General features: G+C 40.1%; 1 protein-coding gene across 2 annotated transcripts in view; it reads left to right on the plus strand.

The window, feature by feature from the left end:
- The first annotated feature begins 636 nt into the window (after positions 1-636).
- The window catches only part of SCN8A (sodium voltage-gated channel alpha subunit 8), a 96,349-nt gene continuing 77,185 nt past the window's right edge, over positions 637-19,800 (plus strand). For both annotated transcript variants that reach the window (XM_017545694.2, XM_037744723.1), the window contains exons 1-2: positions 637-959; positions 8,870-9,232. In XM_017545694.2, the coding sequence (XP_017401183.2) occupies positions 675-959; positions 8,870-9,232 (648 nt within the window). In that variant the 5' untranslated portion in view covers positions 637-674. The remainder of the gene's footprint in view (positions 960-8,869; positions 9,233-19,800) is intronic.

Below are 19,800 nucleotides of genomic sequence, written 5' to 3' on the forward strand. Positions count from 1 at the left end.
GCGCCATTGCACTCCAGCCTGGGTAACAAGAGCGAAACTCCGTCTCAAAAAAAAATTTTTTTGTAGTTTTAGTAGAGACGGGGTTTCACCGTGTTGACCAGGATGGTCTCGATCTGTTGACCTCGTGATCCACCCGCCTCGGCCTCCGAAAGTGCTGGGATTACAGGCGTGAGCCACCGCGCCTGGCCAAAAGTATTATTTCTAATTAAAAAGAAGATACAGGCAAAATATTATAAAGTAAGATTTGAAAAACATTTGTGGTCTTATCACCTTAACACTTAACTTTCTAATCCTTATCTAAATATACATGTATTTGTTCATTGTTAGGACCCATAATAGTTAAACATTCATAATAATAAATGAATGTTTCTTAGCATTCATTTCCAGACTTGCTCAGAAGGGATCCTCTGGTAGCAGGCCAGCAGCCAAGTTCTTGTCTGAAATGCTCAAGAGAATAACTCCCAGAGTTCTCACCACTGGGTTCTGCTCTGTTCACTTAGGGCTGTGTGCTAGAATATACAGAAACTCTCTAACAGTCTGGCTTTCCCTCTTCCTTTTTTCCTTTCTTTCCCATAGGAAGGGAAATGTTCTGTACTAACTGGTTGGCTCTGGGTGGCTTGAGTTAATTGCCCTGGTCTGTTGTGTTGCTGTGGCTTCTTTCCTAGGCTGCTGCGATGGCCACTTCAGCAGGAACTGTCTCAGAAGATGCCATAGAGGAAGAAGGTGAAGAAGGAGGCGGCTCCCCTCGGAGCTCTTCTGAGCTTTCTAAACTCAGTTCAAAGAGTGCAAAGGAAAGACGTAACAGGAGAAAGAAGAGGAAGCAAAAGGAGCTCTCTGAAGGAGAAGAGAAAGGGGATCCTGAGAAGGTGTTTAAGTCAGAGTCAGAAGATGGCATGAGAAGGAAGGCCTTTCGGCTGCCAGACAACAGAATAGGGAGGAAATTTTCCATCATGAATCAGGTAAACTCTTCTTTTTGCCTATACCTTTTTCAAAAATTTATTTTTTATTAAGGTAAAATGAAACATTTTAGGACATCTTATTTGAGCATGACAAGTTCTACTTACTAATTATTCTGGATATATCGTGTCACACTGATAAGTTAGCCTATGGTAGATTGAAAGCCTCCAGTTGTTCCCAACTTTGATAAATAAGGAAACTAAGAAAAAAAGAGAAGAGAGGATTTAGGTAATTGTTGAGCACTCTATTACTACAGATGTCCTCACATAAATAGGTATTTTTGGATTTTAGCGAACACCACCAAAATCCAATTCTTAGGCCATTTAATTTCCCATTTTAAAGAAATGCTGGAAAGTTGGTAGGTATAGAATATAGTTACTGTTTATGGCAGTATAGTCAGTGGCTTTTCTTTTTTCTCAGAGATGATTCATTTTCCCACTTGCATCTCTCACTTCCCATTTCAGTCTTTTGCCAGTCTTGTTCATTTCAGGGGATGAGCAAAATCCCTCATGTCCATCCCCTTCTTTCCATTCCTTACCCTTATCTGAGTTTTGGCTTTGTGATTGTATTATTTTGTTCACTGCATTTGTTCAGTTTTGTTTTCTCTAGTCTTACTTCTTCTCCTTTGTGTTTTATATACTGTCAACAGATCACGTCCTAAAATGTAGTTCTCATCATTCATGTAGTAAGCATTTATGGAGTACCTACCACATATCAAGGATTGTGCTATGTCCTAGGGCTTAAAAGGTGATTAAAATGTCACCTCTACCCTAGAGAGTTGACGGTACAGTGAGGCAGCCGAATACGCTAAAAAATTACTTATGTAATAGCATCAGCAGTATTATTCCATAATTGAGATATGCTGAGGGTGTTAGAAAAGCATAGGTCTATCCCAACATGGAGATTCAGTAAAGATTTTCTGAGAAAGGTAAATTTCTGAACTGAGGCTTAAAGGATACACAGGAATTAGGTAGTTTATGTGTGTGTTGCTGAGGGAGCAATAAGAAAAAAAGAATGACAATACAGGCTTAGAAGGGAAGCATATTCCAGTTTAGACATCCAGAGTTTGAATTATTTGTTGGATAACCAAGTAGAGATTTTTTTTTTTAGACAAGGATAGGCAAATGATAGCTCAGGGAAGGGGTCCTGAACTGAGAGGTGGTGATTGAAACCATGAGACTTGAGATTACGCAAAGAGAATGTATCTGTTGGAAGAATAGTGAGCCAAAGACATGACCATTGCTGTTCACCAGCATAGGAGATGGAGTTCAGGAATGAAAACAGATGAGCAATGTAAGAGGAGCTGAGAGGGCCAAGAGTTCAGTGGAGTCAGGAGAGTAGCAGTGTTGGAGAAGGCAGGGCAGTGATCAATGGATTGATATTTAACAGAGATGCTTGGTGAGATCAGAATTGAAAGTGTCCATTGGATTTGGCAATATAAAGTCATTGAGGACTTTAAAGACATGTTTTAATCCAGAGTGAGGAAGGATGCCATGTTGAGTGGAGAGTGGAGACAGAGAGTATAGACTTCTCATTCCAACTTCATGAAAAAGTGTGGGTGGAAACAAGCATGTTATAATCTGTGGGGAAAAAGAAAAACAGAAAAGGGAGAAGCAGGGTTAGAAAATGAAATAGAATAGATAGAAGTAGAGCACAATCTTGGAAGATATGGAAATAGATGTAGTCTTTAACAGAATAGGGACTCTTATTCCCTGAAACCTTAAGAAAATAGGGAAGGATGAGGCGGATAAGTTGTAGAAAAGGAGTACAAAGTTGAGGAAGATAACCCGTGACAGCTTAGTCTTTTTGGTGATGTCGGGAATTAAAAATCAAGGAGTTTGAGACCAGCCTGGGCCACATAGTGAGACCTCTGTCTCTACAAAAATAAATTAGGCCGGACACGGTGGCTCACACCTACAACCTCAGCACTTTGGGAGGCCGAGGCGGGTAGACCACAAGGTCAGGAGTTCGAGACCAGCCTGGCCAGGGTGGTGAAACCGCATCTTTACTAAAAATCCAACAATTATCTGGGTGCGGTAGCGGGTGCCTGTAATCCCAGCTACTTGGGAGGCTGAGGCAGGAGAATCGCTTGAACCTGCGCGGCTGAGGTTGCAGTGAGCCAAAATTGCACCATTGCACTCTAGCCTGGGTGACAGCAAGACTATCTCAAAAAAAGAAAAGTTTTTTGATAATGTAGGGAATTAAACATTTTATTGAAGGGAATGAGATATTGCGTTTGGAGGTTTAAAGAAAATACTAACAGCTTAGAATAGCTGAGACTCCATCTCAAAAAATTAGCCAGGCATGGTGGTACATGCCTGTAGTCCCAGCTACTCAGGAGGCTGAGGCGGGAAGATCACTTGAGCATGGGAGGTTGAAGCTATAGTGAGCTGTGATTTTACCACTACACTCCAGCCTGGGCAACAGAACAAGACCCTGTCTCAGAAAAGACAAAAATTAAAATTAAATGCCCTATTTTTCTTTCTCTGAATTTCTACATCATAATTATTCTTGGTGTCTTCCTCTTAAGAAACCTTCCCTGACTCCCTTGTTTGCTAGTTGGAAATCATTTCATCTTTCCATTATGTTTTACGTGTGCCTCTTCATTTGTTGCTTTTTACTCTACATATAGAAAGCATTCTACATATACTCTGTGTGTATATTTATTTATGTTCATATCCCCTTCTCAAATAAAGTCTTAAAGTCAAGGTCTGATTCTTAGCACATCCTAGATATTGTTAGACAAATGAATACAAAACTTTTAGAAATTTGCTTTAACCCTTTCTGAGACTTCTTTATAGCCTGAAGCCATCTCTATCTCACCTTTACCTCACCTTTCTTCTAGTTCAACCTCTTTTGGGGAAAGTATGACTGCAGCTTTGTTGTAATCTTACCCTTGTCTTGAGAGACTCACTGAGCTGTGAATACCTTAGTGCTGTTAACGCTTTGCTATTGAATGGTCTCTGATTATTCTATAGGCTTTAGTACAAAGGTGTACTGATTGCTCCTTACCTCAAAAAATGAAACCAGGCTTTTGAGATGTCTTGTTTTGCATGAAAATATTCACTTTGTCTAATTTCCCCATTCAAAAAAAAAAAAAAAAAAAAAGGAAATTCCTAGAGGCCAAGGCCGACTGCCAAGACTTGCTTAGATGCTCCAAGGACTAGTAGGACTTTCCTGCAGTTTCTCAGGAAGAGTGACTGAGGACATCGAGGCCTAGAAAGATTAACTTACATAACTAGTTATATAACTAGTAAGTGTTCAAGTCAAGATTTGAACCAGGTTCATCCAACTCCAGAGCTTGTGCATGATCATCAAATGATTCTTTCACTTTGGCCTCTCAAAGTGTAGGTGTGAGTCACTGTGCTGGCCAACAGGACATTTTAGAGAGGGTGTTTCTAGAGCAAAGCACAGAGGGTAGAAAACAAACATCATATATGAGAAATATCTAGTAGCTCATTCTGGTTTAGGTATAGGGTGATTGATGGGGCACAGAGACTGGAGAATGAACACATAGGTTGTGTCCATACTAAGGCTCTGGGGAATGCTATGAATTCCAGGCTAAGGAGTTGGGACTTAATTAGTAAATAGAATGAATCTGCTTAGGGGAACTCCCTCTCCCATTCTTCTTAAAAACTATTCTAAACTCTCAGTATTTTCTTTAAACCTCCAAACACCATATCTCATTCCCTTCAATAAGATGTTTAATTCCCTACATTATCAAAAAACTAATTTTTTTGGGGGGATGTGCATGATCATCTCTTCTATTAGCTTAATAATGAATGTGGCTTCAGTTTTCTCACAACATAGTTCAGGTATGTATCAGTTTCTTTTATTTCCATAGCTTCTGAGTTCTTGAGATATCTCCTGCTCACCCATTTCTCTATATTTCACCTATTTCTCTATATTTTTAAGGCTCAGGGAAGTTTATAAATATTAAGTTGAGCCTATTTTTGCAAAGTATTTTAATTGCCCTGTTGCAGCAGTTTTCAAGCTTTCTGGTCTTAGGACCCCTTTATCTCCTCAAAAAATTTTGAGGACCTAAAAACCTTTTTTAAAATGTGCTTTGAATTTCTCATATTAGAAATTATAATTTTAAAAATTTAAAAATATTTACAAATAAAAATATATATAGTAATGATAAATCCATTACATGATTAATACAAATTATATATATTTAAGAAAAATGAACTCTTTTCCAAAAAACCCCTTTTTTTGCATTATATATCTGCAAACCTCTTTAATCTATAGGTAATGGAAAACAGTTGAAATATCCTACCTGCTTATGCATGTGTTCAGTGTGTTGCAGTTGTTTTTTTTTTTTTTCTTTAAGTATTTGAAGAAAAGCAAGTTTCATACAGATATGTAGTTGGAAAAAAAAATCGTGAATGTTCCTCCTTGATGCTGTTCCAAAACTCAACAGTGACCATTTTTTAACAATTAGTTGTAACGTGGAATCGGTAACTGTATCAGTTAACTTTATACTCTGTTATAGTAAAATCCCTTACTCCATTTTGCACCATAGATTTTTTTTTTTTTTTTTTTTTTTTGAGACAGAGTCTCTCTCTGTTGCCCAGGTTGGAGGGCAGTGGCGAAGTCTCGGTTCACTGCAACCTCCACCTTCCAGGTTCAAGCGATTCTCCTGCCTCAGTTTCCTGAGTAGTTGGGATTACAGGCGTGTACCACCATGCCCAGCTAATGTTTGTATTTTTAGTAGAGACGGAGTTTTACCATGTTGGTAAGGCTGGTCTCAAACTCCTGACCTCAGGTGATTCACCCACCTCAGCTTCCCAAAGTGCTGGGATTACGGTGTGAGCCACTGCACCCAGCCTAGGTCTTTAACCCATGAATGATTTCTAGCATCATGCAGTGATCATTTGAGAAATTTTCATTTCTTGAGTTTATGCAAATCTTCCAAATACATATGAGATTTTAAAACTATTATTATTACCACCAATCTTACTGGAAAACTATTTAAAAATTATGAAGCTGTCAGGCTCACAGTGTCACTGTGTGCTTATGAGAAAATGAGTGATAAAAGCACATATCATCTCAGTATTATGAAAGAATTTTGACCTCATTAGCCTTCCTTAAAAGGTCTGAGGGACCTCCAGGCGTCTCCAGGCCACACTTTAAGAACCACTGTTATACTAGAAAGAAAAAATGAAATATGGCATGGAAATAGAACATGTAAAATCACTACTTCATCACATTCCGAACATCCCAGTCATTGCAAGCCTCATCTTGACAGACAATTTACGTGTATCCCCTGAAATCCCTAGAGACAATTTTTCTGTGCAATGTGAAAGTTATACCCTCAAATCCAGAACACCCCAGACCCATTCTCCCAAGCAAACATCTAAACCTAAGTTGGAATTTTTAGTTTAACTGTGACTGCCTGAAAAGGACTAAAAACTCCTGGTTGGTTGACAGGAAGATTTTAAAAACCGGAAGTAAGGCCTGCTCATCTCATAAACTACACAGGATCCCAGGAATTAATAGAGCCACGGTTCCTGAGTCATCACTGAAACCCTCCAGTCTAGGAAAGTTGAGACTGGCGAAGGGGTTTCAGCCCTCAGGATGTAGCTCCTTAGGAAATGGCCTAAATCAGTGTTGGATCCTGGGTACAAGGAGAAATGGGGCAAGTCACCTTTTCCCCTTTCACATTTGTTCATTGCAGTCTACTCTTTTGCCAAGAGTGAAACAAGGTGTAGAAAACAATAGAACAGTTTTTCCTTGTATTGTATATTATCTTAGGATCCTGATTTTTAAGTGTTTATAAGTTCACTGAATTGGCCATGTTCTTCATCACTGTCTTATCATCCTTCTCACTATCCTTAAGGTTAAGAATAGTATGATGTATTAGATCTCATGTAGTATATGATACTTCCTCCTGACCTGCAAGTTTCAAGAGGGTAGGGACCATGTCATGTGTCTCGTTCACCACTGTTTCCATATCACTTAGCGCACAATAGGTATTTGGTTAAATAAAATTAAATTTTAGCCAGGCACAGTGGCTCATGCCTGTAATCCTGGCACTTTGGGAGGCTGAGGTAGGCAGATCACTTGAGACCAGATCACTTGAGGCTGAGGCATGAGAATAGCTTAAACCTGGGAGGCGGAGGTTCCAGTGAGCCAAGATTGTACCACTGCACTCCAGCCTGGGTGACAGAGCGAATCTCTATCTAAAAAAAAATTTTAAATTAAAAAAATTTTTTAAAATAAAATATATATATTTTTATATAAAATTGCATTTTATTTTAAGATTTGTAAAACCTCTTTCCTAATGTACCAAGTAGTGTTAGCACCCAGCATTGACCTAAGGCAAAATTATGAGTTCAGTGTAGTTTAGCTTGCTGTGAGAAGTGAAGCAGTGACCCAGTGCAGGTGTGGAACAGCCCTACAGTGGGTGGCCAAGCTGTAGTATGTAATCTAAATGCATGTTAATTAAGTTAAACTTTGTATTTACTATGTACAAAGCATGCTGGGAGATATAAGGATGAATCAGTCAGTGTGCCCTTAAGGAGTTTGTAGTTGATTAAAAAGGAGAGATAGAACATGTATGTAAAGAACTGTTGTAAAAAGTAGAGCATAGGCCAGGTGCAGTGGCTCACGCCTGTAATCCCAGCACTTTGGGAGGCCAAGGCAGGAGGATCGCTTTAGCCCAGGAATTTGAGACCAGCCTGAGCAACATGGTGAAACCCCGTATCTACAAAAAATAAAAAAATTAGCCAGGTGTGGTGTGTCACACACCTGTAGTTCCAGCTACTCGGGAGGCTGAGGTAAGAGGATCACTTGAGCCCAGGAGGTTGAGGCTGCAGTGAGCGATTGCACCATTGCACTCCAGCCCAGGCAACAGAGTGAGATCTTGACTTGAAGAAAAAGATAAAAAATAAAGTAGAGCATAAATATTCTGAAAGGGTGTTTGGTGCTATGTAAAGATTAAGGAAGTTAGAGGAAGAAGCAGAAGGGCTGGATCACAGAGAACTGAGAGGATTTCCCCAGCTGAAAATGGAGCATGTACTGGAAAGGAGGAAATAAAGACCAGCAGGCAGGGTGGCTGCATGGTAGGGTGTATGAGAAAACAGTGAAAGATAAAGTAGAATAAGTAAACTAGAGTCAAAGCTGGGAGGGTCTTGAGTGCCATTTTTAGGACAGTGACAGTGTTAAAGGTGATTGTGGCAGTTAGCAAGGGGGCCATGAATACCTGAGTCCTGTGTTGTCCTGGCCATGTTTCTCCCCAGTGAGAGAAATGGATCATCCGAGGTCAGGAGTTCGAGACCAGCCTGGCCAACATGGTGAAACCCTGTCTCTACTAAAAATACAAAAATTAGCTGGGCATGGTGGTGAATGCCTGTAATCTCAGCTGCTAGGGTGACTGAGGCAGGAGAATCGCTTGAACTGGGGAGGTGGAGGTTGCAGTGAGCCAATATAGCACCATTGCACTCCAGCCTGGGCGACAAGAACGAAACTCCATCTCAAAAAACAATATATATAAAATAGTTATATATATTTATATATAATAAATAAATTCTGTCTTTTTGCCCAGTGTGGCATAGTCTAACTTAAGTTAAAGACACTTCCTCTCAGCCCATGGTAAAAAGAAATGTACACAACCATGTGCTTCCCCCTGGATAAGTTGCATACAACATGGGATAAAAGCGTCTTAGGATGCGTTCAAGGAGCAGTGGATAGACGTTTTGAATCGGTAACTGGTCAAGCACCGGTGAGTAACAATTGGTGAAGAACTGTAGCGGTCAACATGCAGAAGTGCTTTCTGGAAACACTTGTGTTCTGATCACAGGACTGCGAGGATGGGGCCTGATGGGAACCTAACCACCCTTGCTCGGGATAAAGGTCCACTCCCGTCTCATTTCCCCCTCCCTCTCTCTTTCTCTTTCTGCCCCTGCAGTCACTGCTGAGCATCCCGGGCTCGCCCTTCCTCTCCCGCCACAACAGCAAGAGCAGCATCTTCAGTTTCCGGGGCCCTGGGCGGTTCAGAGACCCGGGCTCAGAGAATGAGTTCGCGGATGACGAGCACAGCACCGTGGAGGAGAGCGAGGGCCGCCGGGACTCCCTCTTCATCCCCATTCGGGCTCGCGAGCGCCGCAGCAGCTACAGTGGCTATAGTGGCTACAGCCAGGGCAGCCGCTCCTCGCGCATCTTCCCCAGCCTGCGGCGCAGCGTGAAGCGCAACAGCACCGTGGACTGCAATGGTGTGGTGTCCCTCATCGGCGGCCCCGGCTCCCACATCGGCGGGCGTCTCCTGCCAGAGGTGAAAATTGATAAGGCAGCTACCGATGACAGTGTAAGGAAGTACACAAATAGATCGAGGCTAGGCATGGCAGTCACCCCCGCCCCTTCCCCTCCTCTTTCCCTGCTCCGCCCATCCCACTTGGTCTGTCTGGACCCAACTCCTGTTAAGACCCCAGACATTTCTGTGTTCTTGGTTTATTTCTATTTCTCTCTTCAGTCCTCCCCCTGTTACTTGCTCTGTTTTCTCCTTTCCTTTATTCCTTGCTCCATTTTCCCCATCTTCCCTCCTTGTTTCTGACATCCCTTCTCTCCCATCAACCCCTTTCTTTATGTTACCTTTTTCTTTCTCTCCATCTTTGTCTTTGCAAGTTTGTCTGCCTATGTTTCCCTCCTCCTACCTGCTTTGACTGAATGCCTCTGGCCAGCGGAGCCTGCCCGGATGGAATGAGAATGCCATCGAGCCACCACCAATGACCCAAGTCTGAGCCGGTTTGGAACTACCATTGCTTCTCTTCCCCCACGTCCTCTACTCTCCTAGGGAAACAGCTTGGAATTTAGAGATCTTATCCTTTAAATTTAAAAAAAGTAATCAAGTTTTGAATAATGTTCCAAGTCTCCTCTGCAAGAAAGAGACATGATTTTTCTAAAGAGGAATGCTTCTGAGATGTCAGGGTCGGGTGTGTGTGCCAGCAGAGCCAGGCAAGGAGAGGTTAAAGAGGCCAATAGGAAACTGGACCCAGACTTTTAAAAGGGATTGAAATTGAAATAAATCAAAGGAGGAAAAGTGGGAGGTTGGAGCAAGAACACATTGTGTATGGGGGAGGAAGGAAAAGGGAAGCAAAAGATGAATTTTAAATGTAATCAAATGTCAGGCTCTGGAGGACTTGCATGTAATAGCTTCACAAAATTGGTGATATAGAGGTTTGGATACTGGTGCCCCTCTTTGGGAAGATCCATCTCCTAACATTTCTTTAAATTCTAAGCTGTTTATACCTTTTTTATTTTTAAATTCGTATAACCTCAGTGATCCTAATCCTTCTTACCTCTAATTTCTAACTTTCCTCAGTCCCTCTTCAGCTCGTATAAGCTCCTTGAGATAGCATGTTAGTCTATTTTGCTCTAACACTTCAGTTTCTTCTAACACAGCATGAAGATAGCCAATCCTTTAATTAGCATGATGCATGTGTGGAGTAAAACTGGTGGATGAAGTTTTTCAGATTATCTATTTTTAAGAATTTTAGGGTAATTATTGAATGTACAGATAAAATAGCAACAGGCAATTTGTATGTGTTTGGGATTGTCTAGTCTCGTCGTTCCCTTTTAGTTAAAAGCAAAATATGGCCAGACACAGTGGCTCACACCTGTAATCCCAGCACTTTGGGAGGTCAAGGAAAGGGGATCACTTGAAACCAGAAGTTGGAGACCAGCCTGGGCAACACAGTGAGACCCTGTTTGTACAAAAAATGAAAAACAATGGCCAGGCATGCTGGCATATGCCTATAGTTCCAGCTACTTGGGAGGCTGAGGCAGGAGGATCACATGAGCCCAAGAGTTTGAGGTTACAATGAGCTATGATCACACCACTATACTTCAGCCTGGGTGTCAGAGCGAGACTCAGTATCAAAAATAAAATAAAGCAAAATACTCTCCCCCTTACATTTGTATAGCTTTTTATAAGCTACAAATTACTCTTCTATGCATTATTCAATTTGTCCTAAATAAAAATCCTGGGCTGGGTGTGGGAGCTCATGCCTATAATCGCAGCACTTTGGGAGCCCGAAGCCGGTGGATTGCTTTAGGCCAGGAGTTCGAGACCAGCCTGGCCAACATGGGTGAAACCCCATATCTACTAAAAATACAAAACATTGGCTGGATGTGGGAGGCTGAGGCAGGAGAATCACTTGAACTTGGGAGGTGGAGTGTGCAGTGAGCCAAGATTGCACCACTGCACTCCAGCCTGGACAACAGAGTGAGACTCTGTCTTAAAAAAATCTGTAAGGGTGACTAAGTGAAGATTAATATTCCTGTTTTTGAGATGGGAAGAAGGTTCAGAGAATTTGTGTTCCTTTGAGTCTTACAGCTCATCACTGATATAGCCAGAATCTCAGACCCCTCAGAGACCCTAATCTTCTGTGTGCCAGTTAATTTTAATTTGGTCTCTGCCTAGACAGAGGTTGTAATGAGCAGAGATCACGCCATTGCACTCCAGCCTAGGCAAAAAGAACAAAACTCTATCTCAAAAAAATAAAAAAAAATTTTTTAAAAAGGTGGCTCCGAAGTTCTCCAAGACCCAGATAGTTGCCAAAATAAATGTTATACTTATCTTTACATTTAATTTTTATTTGATTTTTCACTAATTCTGTGAATAGCTTCACAATTAGATAAGTATGTTCTCTGAAAAAACTGAAAAAGCAAGTGATAATATCAGTGTTGAATGAAGGATGGGTCAACATCGGCAGTACGGTTGGGGCAATTCAAATGTTTAGAACCAAACTGAATTTTGATGTACTGGAAGTTTTAAAAAATATGTAAGCCAAATAATACAGCTTGTCTTTTCTCTGAATGAAAAGATATTAGGTTAGAGAAGGTATTCAGGAAGGAGCTTGAGGTCAGCTCAAGAGAGATGATCAGGTCTAGGGATTTTGTTTTTGTTTTTTCAGCACTTTCTGTTGCACTGTGTGGGAGAAAAAATTGAGAGTCAGTTAAGCAGATGGCTGTGGAATATAAAGCTTTCGGTACTACTTTACACTGTGGTCTATAAAGCTCTGCCTTTGGGTTTGGGGGGACCTACATGCCCAGCACCCTATAAACACTTAGGAGGTTCTTTGTAGTGACCTCAAGTGAGGACAGTGACAGACTTGAGAATTCCCAAGGCCAGGAGGTCAAAGTGGCAGGAAGATGAGGCAGGACTATGTCATTCCCAGGCGCCTCATAACTAGGAGAAACTTTATTTATTTATTTATTATGTATGTATGTATGTATGTATATGTGTTATTAGAAGCCATAAAGAAACTATTATGGCTAGTTGTTAATAATGTGGGAAAATGTCTAGGTTACATTAATAGGCTCAAAGGAAGAAAACAGCAAAACAAGATGCATGTAGTTTGTGTGGTATGATACCAGATTATATAAAGACAAACTATATAGAGAAAAAAGATGAGCAGCCAAAAGTTAACAGTAGTTGCTTAAGAGAGAAGAAATTGCTGACTTTTTTCTTCTTTATACTTTTCTGTTCTTTCTGGTTTTCTATAGTGGGCATAATGATTATAGCCATCATATATTGAGCTCTTATTATACTATGCTGAGCACTTCATATACATTATCTCATTTTATTCTTAAAACCACTCTATTCAGTAGGTGGTTTTATCCCATTAGCAGGTGAGACTCAGAGAGAGATCTAGTGTCTTGGGGAATTGGACCTTAAACCAAGGTCTTTCTGTTACCAAAAGGAACTTCTTAACATCTTAAATATTAACTCCTTTTGCAAGTGGGAAAAACAGTCACTTATCTTAGAAGGACCCAGTATATTGATACTTTTATATTCAGTATTAATGAATTTAATTATAAATTTTAAGATATTCAAATTGTTTAGTATCTCTTAAATTAACTGGAAGCCCCAGCCAGATGAAAATGAATGCCTCTTTGGGCTAGGATGTAGTGATTCTCACTAGCAAGCATTTTGGATGCATCCAGAGCCAAGGATTAACCTGAGCAGTTAGAATCTTCCAGGTATGTGTACTCGTGCTTCATAGAGTGGCGTAGAAGCCACTGATCGTGCACAAACTGGCCTCACACAATATTCATGCTTAGGCTATGCCAAATCTATATTTTTTCCTTCAGGCTCAAATGAAGAAATAGGCTTTAAGAAAAAAAGACGTTCAGACATCACTTCATTAGATACTCTCATCAAAAATTACTTTATATCTTCATTAGTTATTCAGTTGTGATTGAGTGTTGAGATTTTTTGATCATTTTGGATGATTTTGGAATTTCATTTTTTGCTTTTTGCTGAAGCAGGGGATAAAGAGACTTTTTCTGCATCTTCATCTCTGAACTGGGAAAGTAGGCGAAAATCATTGCTCTTCACTTATTGCCACTGGCAATCCAGAAATCACATGCAGTTGAGAAGTCATGTTGAGGTAGCTTGCAAATGTATAAGCATTATCTCATTTAATGCTCACAGCCCCGACCTTATGAGATAGCTACTTTTGTTGGCTGCATCTTACTGAAGAGGAAGCCAAGACTTAGAAGAATAAAGTCACTTGCCCAAAATTGGACAATAAGCAGTAGCATTAGGATTGAATCCAATCAATCTAACTCCTAAGCTTTAATGATTAACCATTACAATATACTAACTCTGAAGCCCAAGTTCTGTATTTTTCTGTGATCCTGGGAAATTAAATTTCTCTAAACCCATTTTCTTCTCTGTAAAAAAAAAAAAAAAAAAAGAGAGAGAGAGAGATAAAAGGACCTCTGTTATAGGGCTATAGTGGCTCAACATACATATGTTATTCATATATAACATGCTTCATATATAAAATGTGAAGCATATTATGTGGCCCATTCTTGCTGCTCAGAAAGCCAGTTTTCATCCCTTTTCTTACACTTTTTTAGCCCTGAGAAGTAAACAGTACCGAATTGCTTGACTAGAAGGTGGGGATGAGTCCTTCTGAGATTCTAAAAATCCTTTGAGAAAGAGAAATTATTGTACAATTATTTTAAAGCAAAACACTATGTAAATTTGAGAAAGGCTTGAGAAGGGATTATGGCTAGGTTCTAAGGACACTTATAAAATACTATAAATTTTAATTCCAAGAAAGGTGACTGGCTAATAAACTTCCAGTTATGTATTTTCATGTGAAAACAATTTGGAATCAATAAGAAGTCAAGCTTCCTTGGGCTGATCTGTAGAAATGTGGGCAGAATCTGCCATCTGCAGATATTGTAGGATATCTCTTTGAGAAGGACTGCTGTAATTTAGGAAGTTGAAAGTCAGTGGCTAAATGCCCAAATAAACAGCACTTGGGTTAAGAGAAATGGAACAAACTTGTACTGGGTTTAACTTTCCAAGAACTTAAGGTCCTTAGTTACTTCCTCAGTTACTGAGAGTTTTCCTCCGAGGCTTCTTATAGGTCGAATTAAAAAAAAGGCAAGGCTGCTAACTTTAAAATGTTAATTCTCCTCCCCACTCACCAACTACACAATACAAACCAAAACCATACCCTCCATTTACAAAAACAGAAACAAAAATCATTGAAGAGATAGAGAAGGGAAGTGAAAGAGTATGTGATCTTTCCTCTGGTCCTTGGAACTCAACATAGTTAAAGGAAGAAGCCCTCTTCCCACTCCCAGGTGATGAGAATTGGGCAGCTGAGCCCATAACAAAGTTATAGCTCACAGAAGCCCAAGCAGAATTCTAGGTGGAAGCTAACTTTGAGAAGGTGACAGTGAAGCTACTTTACCTGGGAGAGAGGCTCCTTCAGATTTTCTTCCCTTTAGTTGTCTATGATTTAACATGAGAAACTAGCCAGGCCGGGTGCAGTGGCTCATGCCTGTAATACCAGCACTTTGGGAGGGCGAGGCAGGTGGATCATTTGAAGTTAGGAGTTTGAGACCAGCCTGACCAACATGATGGAACCTTGTCTCTACTAAAATACAAAAATTAGCCGTGCATGGTGGCGGGTGCCTGTGATCTCAGCTACTTGAGAGGCTGAGGCAGGAGAATCACTTGAACCCAGGAGGCGGAGGCTGCAGTGAGCCGAGATTGCACCACTGCACTCCAGCCTGGGAGATGGGGCAAGACTCCCTCTCAAAAAATTAAAAAGAAACAGTAGCCAAAATTGCCAGTAGGAATGAAAGATGGTGCAACCACCTTGGAAATCAGTTTGGCAGTTCCTCAAAAAATTAAACAGAGTTAACAAATGACCCAGCAATTCTGCTCCTAGGTCTATGCCCAAGAAAATTGAAAATGTATGGTTGCACAAAAAACTTGTACATGAAATTATTTATTTTATTTTATATATATATACACATACACACACACACACACACACGCATATTATTACACTTCAGGTTCTGGGGTACATGTGCAGAATATGCAGGATTGTTGCATAGGTACCTACACGGGAATGTGATTTGCTGCCTCTATCCCCCCATCACCTATATCTAGCATTTCTCCCCATGTTATCCTTCCCTAACCTCCCTACCCTCTGCTATCCCTCCCCTATTCCCCCACAACAGACCCCAGTGTGTGATGCTCCCCTCCCTGTGTCTATGTGTTCTCATTGTTCAACACCCACCTATGAGTGAGAACATGTGGTGTTTGATTTTCTGTTCTTGTGTCAGTTTGCTGAGAATGATGGTTTCCAGATTCATCCATGTCCCTACAAAGGACACCAACTCATCGTTTTTTATGGCTGCATAGTATTTCACGGTATATATGTGTCACATTTTCCTTGTCCAGTCTGTCATCGATGGGCATTTGGGTTGGTTCCAGTTCTTTGCTATTGTAAACAGTGCCGCAATGAGCATATGTGTGCATTTGTCTTTATAATGGAATGATTTATAATCCTTTGGGTATATACCCAGTAATGGGATTGCTGGGTCAAATGGAATTTCTGTTTCTAGGTCCTTGAGGAATTGCCACACTGTCTTCCACAATGGTTGAACTAATTTACACTCCCACCAACAGGGTAAAAGTGTTCCTGCTTCTCCACATCCTCTCCAGCATCTGTTGTCTCCAGATTTTTTAATGATTGCCATTCTAACTGGCATGAGATGGTATCTCAATGTGTTTTAATTTGCATGTCTCTAATGACCAGTGATGATGAGCATTTTTTCATATGTTTGTTAGCCTCATAAATGTCTTCTTTTGAAAAGTGTCTGTTCATATCCTTCACCTACTTTTGAATGGGTTTGTTTTTGTCTTGTAAATCTGTTTTAGTTCTTTGTAGATTCTGGATATTAACCCTTTGTCAGATGGGTAGATTGCAAAAATTTTTTCCCATTCTGTTGGTTGCCGATTGACTCGAATGATTGTTTCTTTTGCTGTACAGAAGCTCTGGAGTTTAATTAGATCTCATTTGTCTATTTTGGCTTTTGTTGCCAATGCTTTTGGTGTTATAGTCATGAAGTCCTTGCCTATGCCTATGTCCTGAATGGTTTTGCCTAGGTTTTCTTCTAGGGTTTTTATAGTGTTAGGTCTTAAGTTTAAGTCTTTAATCCATCTGGAGTTAATTTTAGTGTAAGGTGTCAGGAAGAGGTCCAGTTTCTGCTTTCTGCACATGGCTAGCCAGTTTTCCCAACACCATTTATTAAACAGGGAATCCTTTCCCCATTGCTTGTTTTTATCGGGTTTGTCAAAGATCAGGTGGTTGTACACGTGTGGCATTGCCTCTGAGGCCTCTGTTCTGTTCCATTGGTCTATATCTATGTTTTGATACCAGTACCATGCTGTTTTGATTACTGTAGCCTTGTAGTATAGTTTGAAGTCAGGTAGCATGATGCCTCCAGCTTTGTTCTTTTTGCTTAGAATTGTTTTGGCTATGCGGGCTCTCTTTTGGCTCCATATGAAGTTTAAGGTGGTTTTTTCCAGTTCTGTGAAGAGGGTCATAGGTAGCTTGATGGGGATAGTGTTGAATCTATAAATTACTTTAGGCAGTATGGCCATTTTCATTATATTGATTTCTTCCGAACCATGAGCATGGAATGTTTTTCCATCTGTTTGTGTCCTCTCTTATTTCCTTGAGCAGTGATTTGTAGTTCTCCTTGAAGAGGTCCTTTACATCCTTTGTTACTTGTATTCCTAGGTATTTTATTCTCTTTGTAGCAATTGTGAATGACAGTTTGTTCTTGATTTGGGTCTCTTTAAGTCTGTTACTGGTGTATAGAAATGCTTGTGATTTCTTCACATTGATTTGGTATCCTAAGACTTTGCTGAAGTTGCTTATCAGTTTAAGGAGATTTTGGGCTGAGATGATGGGGTCTTCTAAATATACAATCACGTCATCTGCAAATAGAGACAATTTGACTTCCTCCTTTCCTAATTGAATACCCTTTATTTCTTGTTCTTGCCTAATTGCTCTGGCTAGAACTTCCAATACTATATTGAATAGGAGTGGTGAGAGAGGGCATCCTTGTCTAGTGCCAGATTTCAAAGGGAATGCTTCCAGTTTTTGCCCATTCAGTATGATATTGGCTGTGGGTTTGTTGTAAATAGCTTTTGTTATTTTGAGATACATTCCGTCAATACCTAGCTTACTGAGAGTTTTTGGCATAAAGGGCTGTTGAATATTGTCAAAGACCTTCTCTTCATCTATTGAGATAATCATGTGGTTTTTGTCTTCAGTTATGTTTATGTGGTGGATTATGTTTATAGACTTGTGTATGTTGAACCAGCCTTGCATCCCTGGGATGAAGCCTACTTGATTGTGATGGATAAGCTTTTTGATGTGCTGTTGCAATCAGTTTGCTGGTATTTTATTGAAGATTTTTGCATCTATGTTCATCATGGATATTGGCTTGAAGTTTTCTTTTCTTGTTGAGTCTCTGCCGGGTTTTGGTATCAGGATGATGTTGGTCTCATAAAATGATTTGGGAAGGATTCCCTCTTTTTGGATTGTTTGGAATAGTTTCAGAAGGAGTGGTACCAGCTCCTCTTTGTATGTCTGGTAGAATTCAGCTGTGAACCCATCTGGACCTGGGCTTTTTTTGTTTGGTAGGCTGTTTTGCTGCCTCAACTTCAGCCCTTGTTATTGGTCTATTCATCGTTTTGACTTCTTCCTGATTTAGGCTTGGGTAAGTGTATAGGAATTTATCAATTTCTTCCAGGTTTACTGGTTTATGTGCATAGAGTTGTTTGTAGTAATCTCTGACGGTAGTTTGTATTTCTGTGGAATCAGAGGTGATATCCTTTATCATTTTTTATTGCATCTATTTGATTCTTCTCTCTTTTCTTTTTTATTAATCTGGCTAGCAGTCTGTCTATTTTGTTGATCTTTTCAAAAAAACAGCTCCTGGATTTATTGATTTTTTGAAGGGTTTTTTGTGCCTCTCTCTTCACTTATGCTCTGATCTTAGTTATTTCTTGTCTTCTGCTAGCTTTTGAGTTTTTTTGATCTTGCACCTCTAGCTCTTTCAATTTTGATTATAGGGTGTCGATTTTAGATCTTTCCTTGCTTCTCATGTGGGCATTTATTGCTATAAACTTTCCTCTAGACACTGCTTTAAATGTGTCCCAGAGATTCTGGTATGTTGTGTCTTCATTCTTGTTGGTTTCGAAGAACATCTTTATTTCTGCCTTCATTTCATTGTTTATCCAGTCAACATTCAAGAGCCAGTTGTTCAGTTTCCAGGAAGTTGTGTGGTTCTGAGTTAGTTTCTTAATCCTGAGTTCTAGTTTGATTGCACTGTGGTCTGAGAGACTGTTATGATTTCCATTCTTTTGCATTTGCTGAGGAGTGATTTACTTCCAATGATGTGGTCGATTTTAGAGTAGGTACAATTCAGTACTGAGAAGAATGTATATTCTGTGAATTTGTGGTGGAGAATTCTGTATATGTCTATTAGTTTTGCTTGGTCCAGATCTGAGTTCAAGTCCTGGATATCCTTGTTAATTTTCTGTCTCGTTGATCTGTCTAAAATTGGCAATGGAGTGTTAAAGTCTCTCACTATTATTGTGTGGGAGTCTAAGTCTCTTTGTAGGTTGTTAGGAACTTGCTTTATGTATCTGGATGTTCCTGTATTGGGTGTGTATATATTTAGGATTGTTAACTCTTCTTGTTGCATTGATCCTTTTACTATTATGTAATGCCCTTCTTTGTCTCTTTTGATCTTTGTCGGTTTAAAGTCTATTTTATCAGAGACTAGGATTGCAACTCCTGCCTTGTTTTGCTCTCCATTTGCTTGGTAAACCTTCCTCCATCCCTTTATTTTGAGCTATGTGTCTCCTTGCATGTGAGATGGGTCTCCTAGATACAGCACACCAATGGGTTTTGACTTTTTATCCAGTTTGCCAGTCTGTGTCTTTTGATTGGGGCATTTAGCCCATTTACATTTAAGGTTAATATTGTTATGTGTGAATTTGATCCTGCCATTTTGATGGTAGCTGGCTGTTTTGCCCATTAGTTGATGCAGTTTCTTCATTGTGTTGATGCTCTTTACCATTTGGTACATTTTTGGAGTGGCTCATACTGGTGTTCCTTTCTATGTTTAGTGCTTCTTTCAGGAGCTCTTGTAAGGCAGGTCTGGTGGTGACAAAATCTCTGAGCAATTTCTTGTTCATAAAGGATATTATTTCTCCTTTGCTCATGAAGCTTAGTTTGGCTGGATATGAAATTCTAGGTTGAAAGTTCTTTTCTTTGAGGATATTGCATATTGGCCCCCACTCTCTTCTGGCTTGTAGGGTTTCTGCTGAGAGATCCACTGTGAGTCTGATGGGCTTCCCTTTGTGGATAACCCGACCTTTCTCTCTGGCTGCCCTTAGCATTTTTTCCTTCATTTCAACCCTGGTGAATATGACGATTTTGTGCCTTGGGGTTGCTCTTCTTGAGGAGTATCTTTGTGGTGGTCTCTGTATTTCCTGGACTT

This window comes from Cebus imitator, unplaced genomic scaffold (genome assembly GCF_001604975.1).
Source record: "Cebus imitator isolate Cc_AM_T3 unplaced genomic scaffold, Cebus_imitator-1.0 Scaffold181, whole genome shotgun sequence".
Taxonomy (NCBI): domain Eukaryota; kingdom Metazoa; phylum Chordata; class Mammalia; order Primates; family Cebidae; genus Cebus; species Cebus imitator.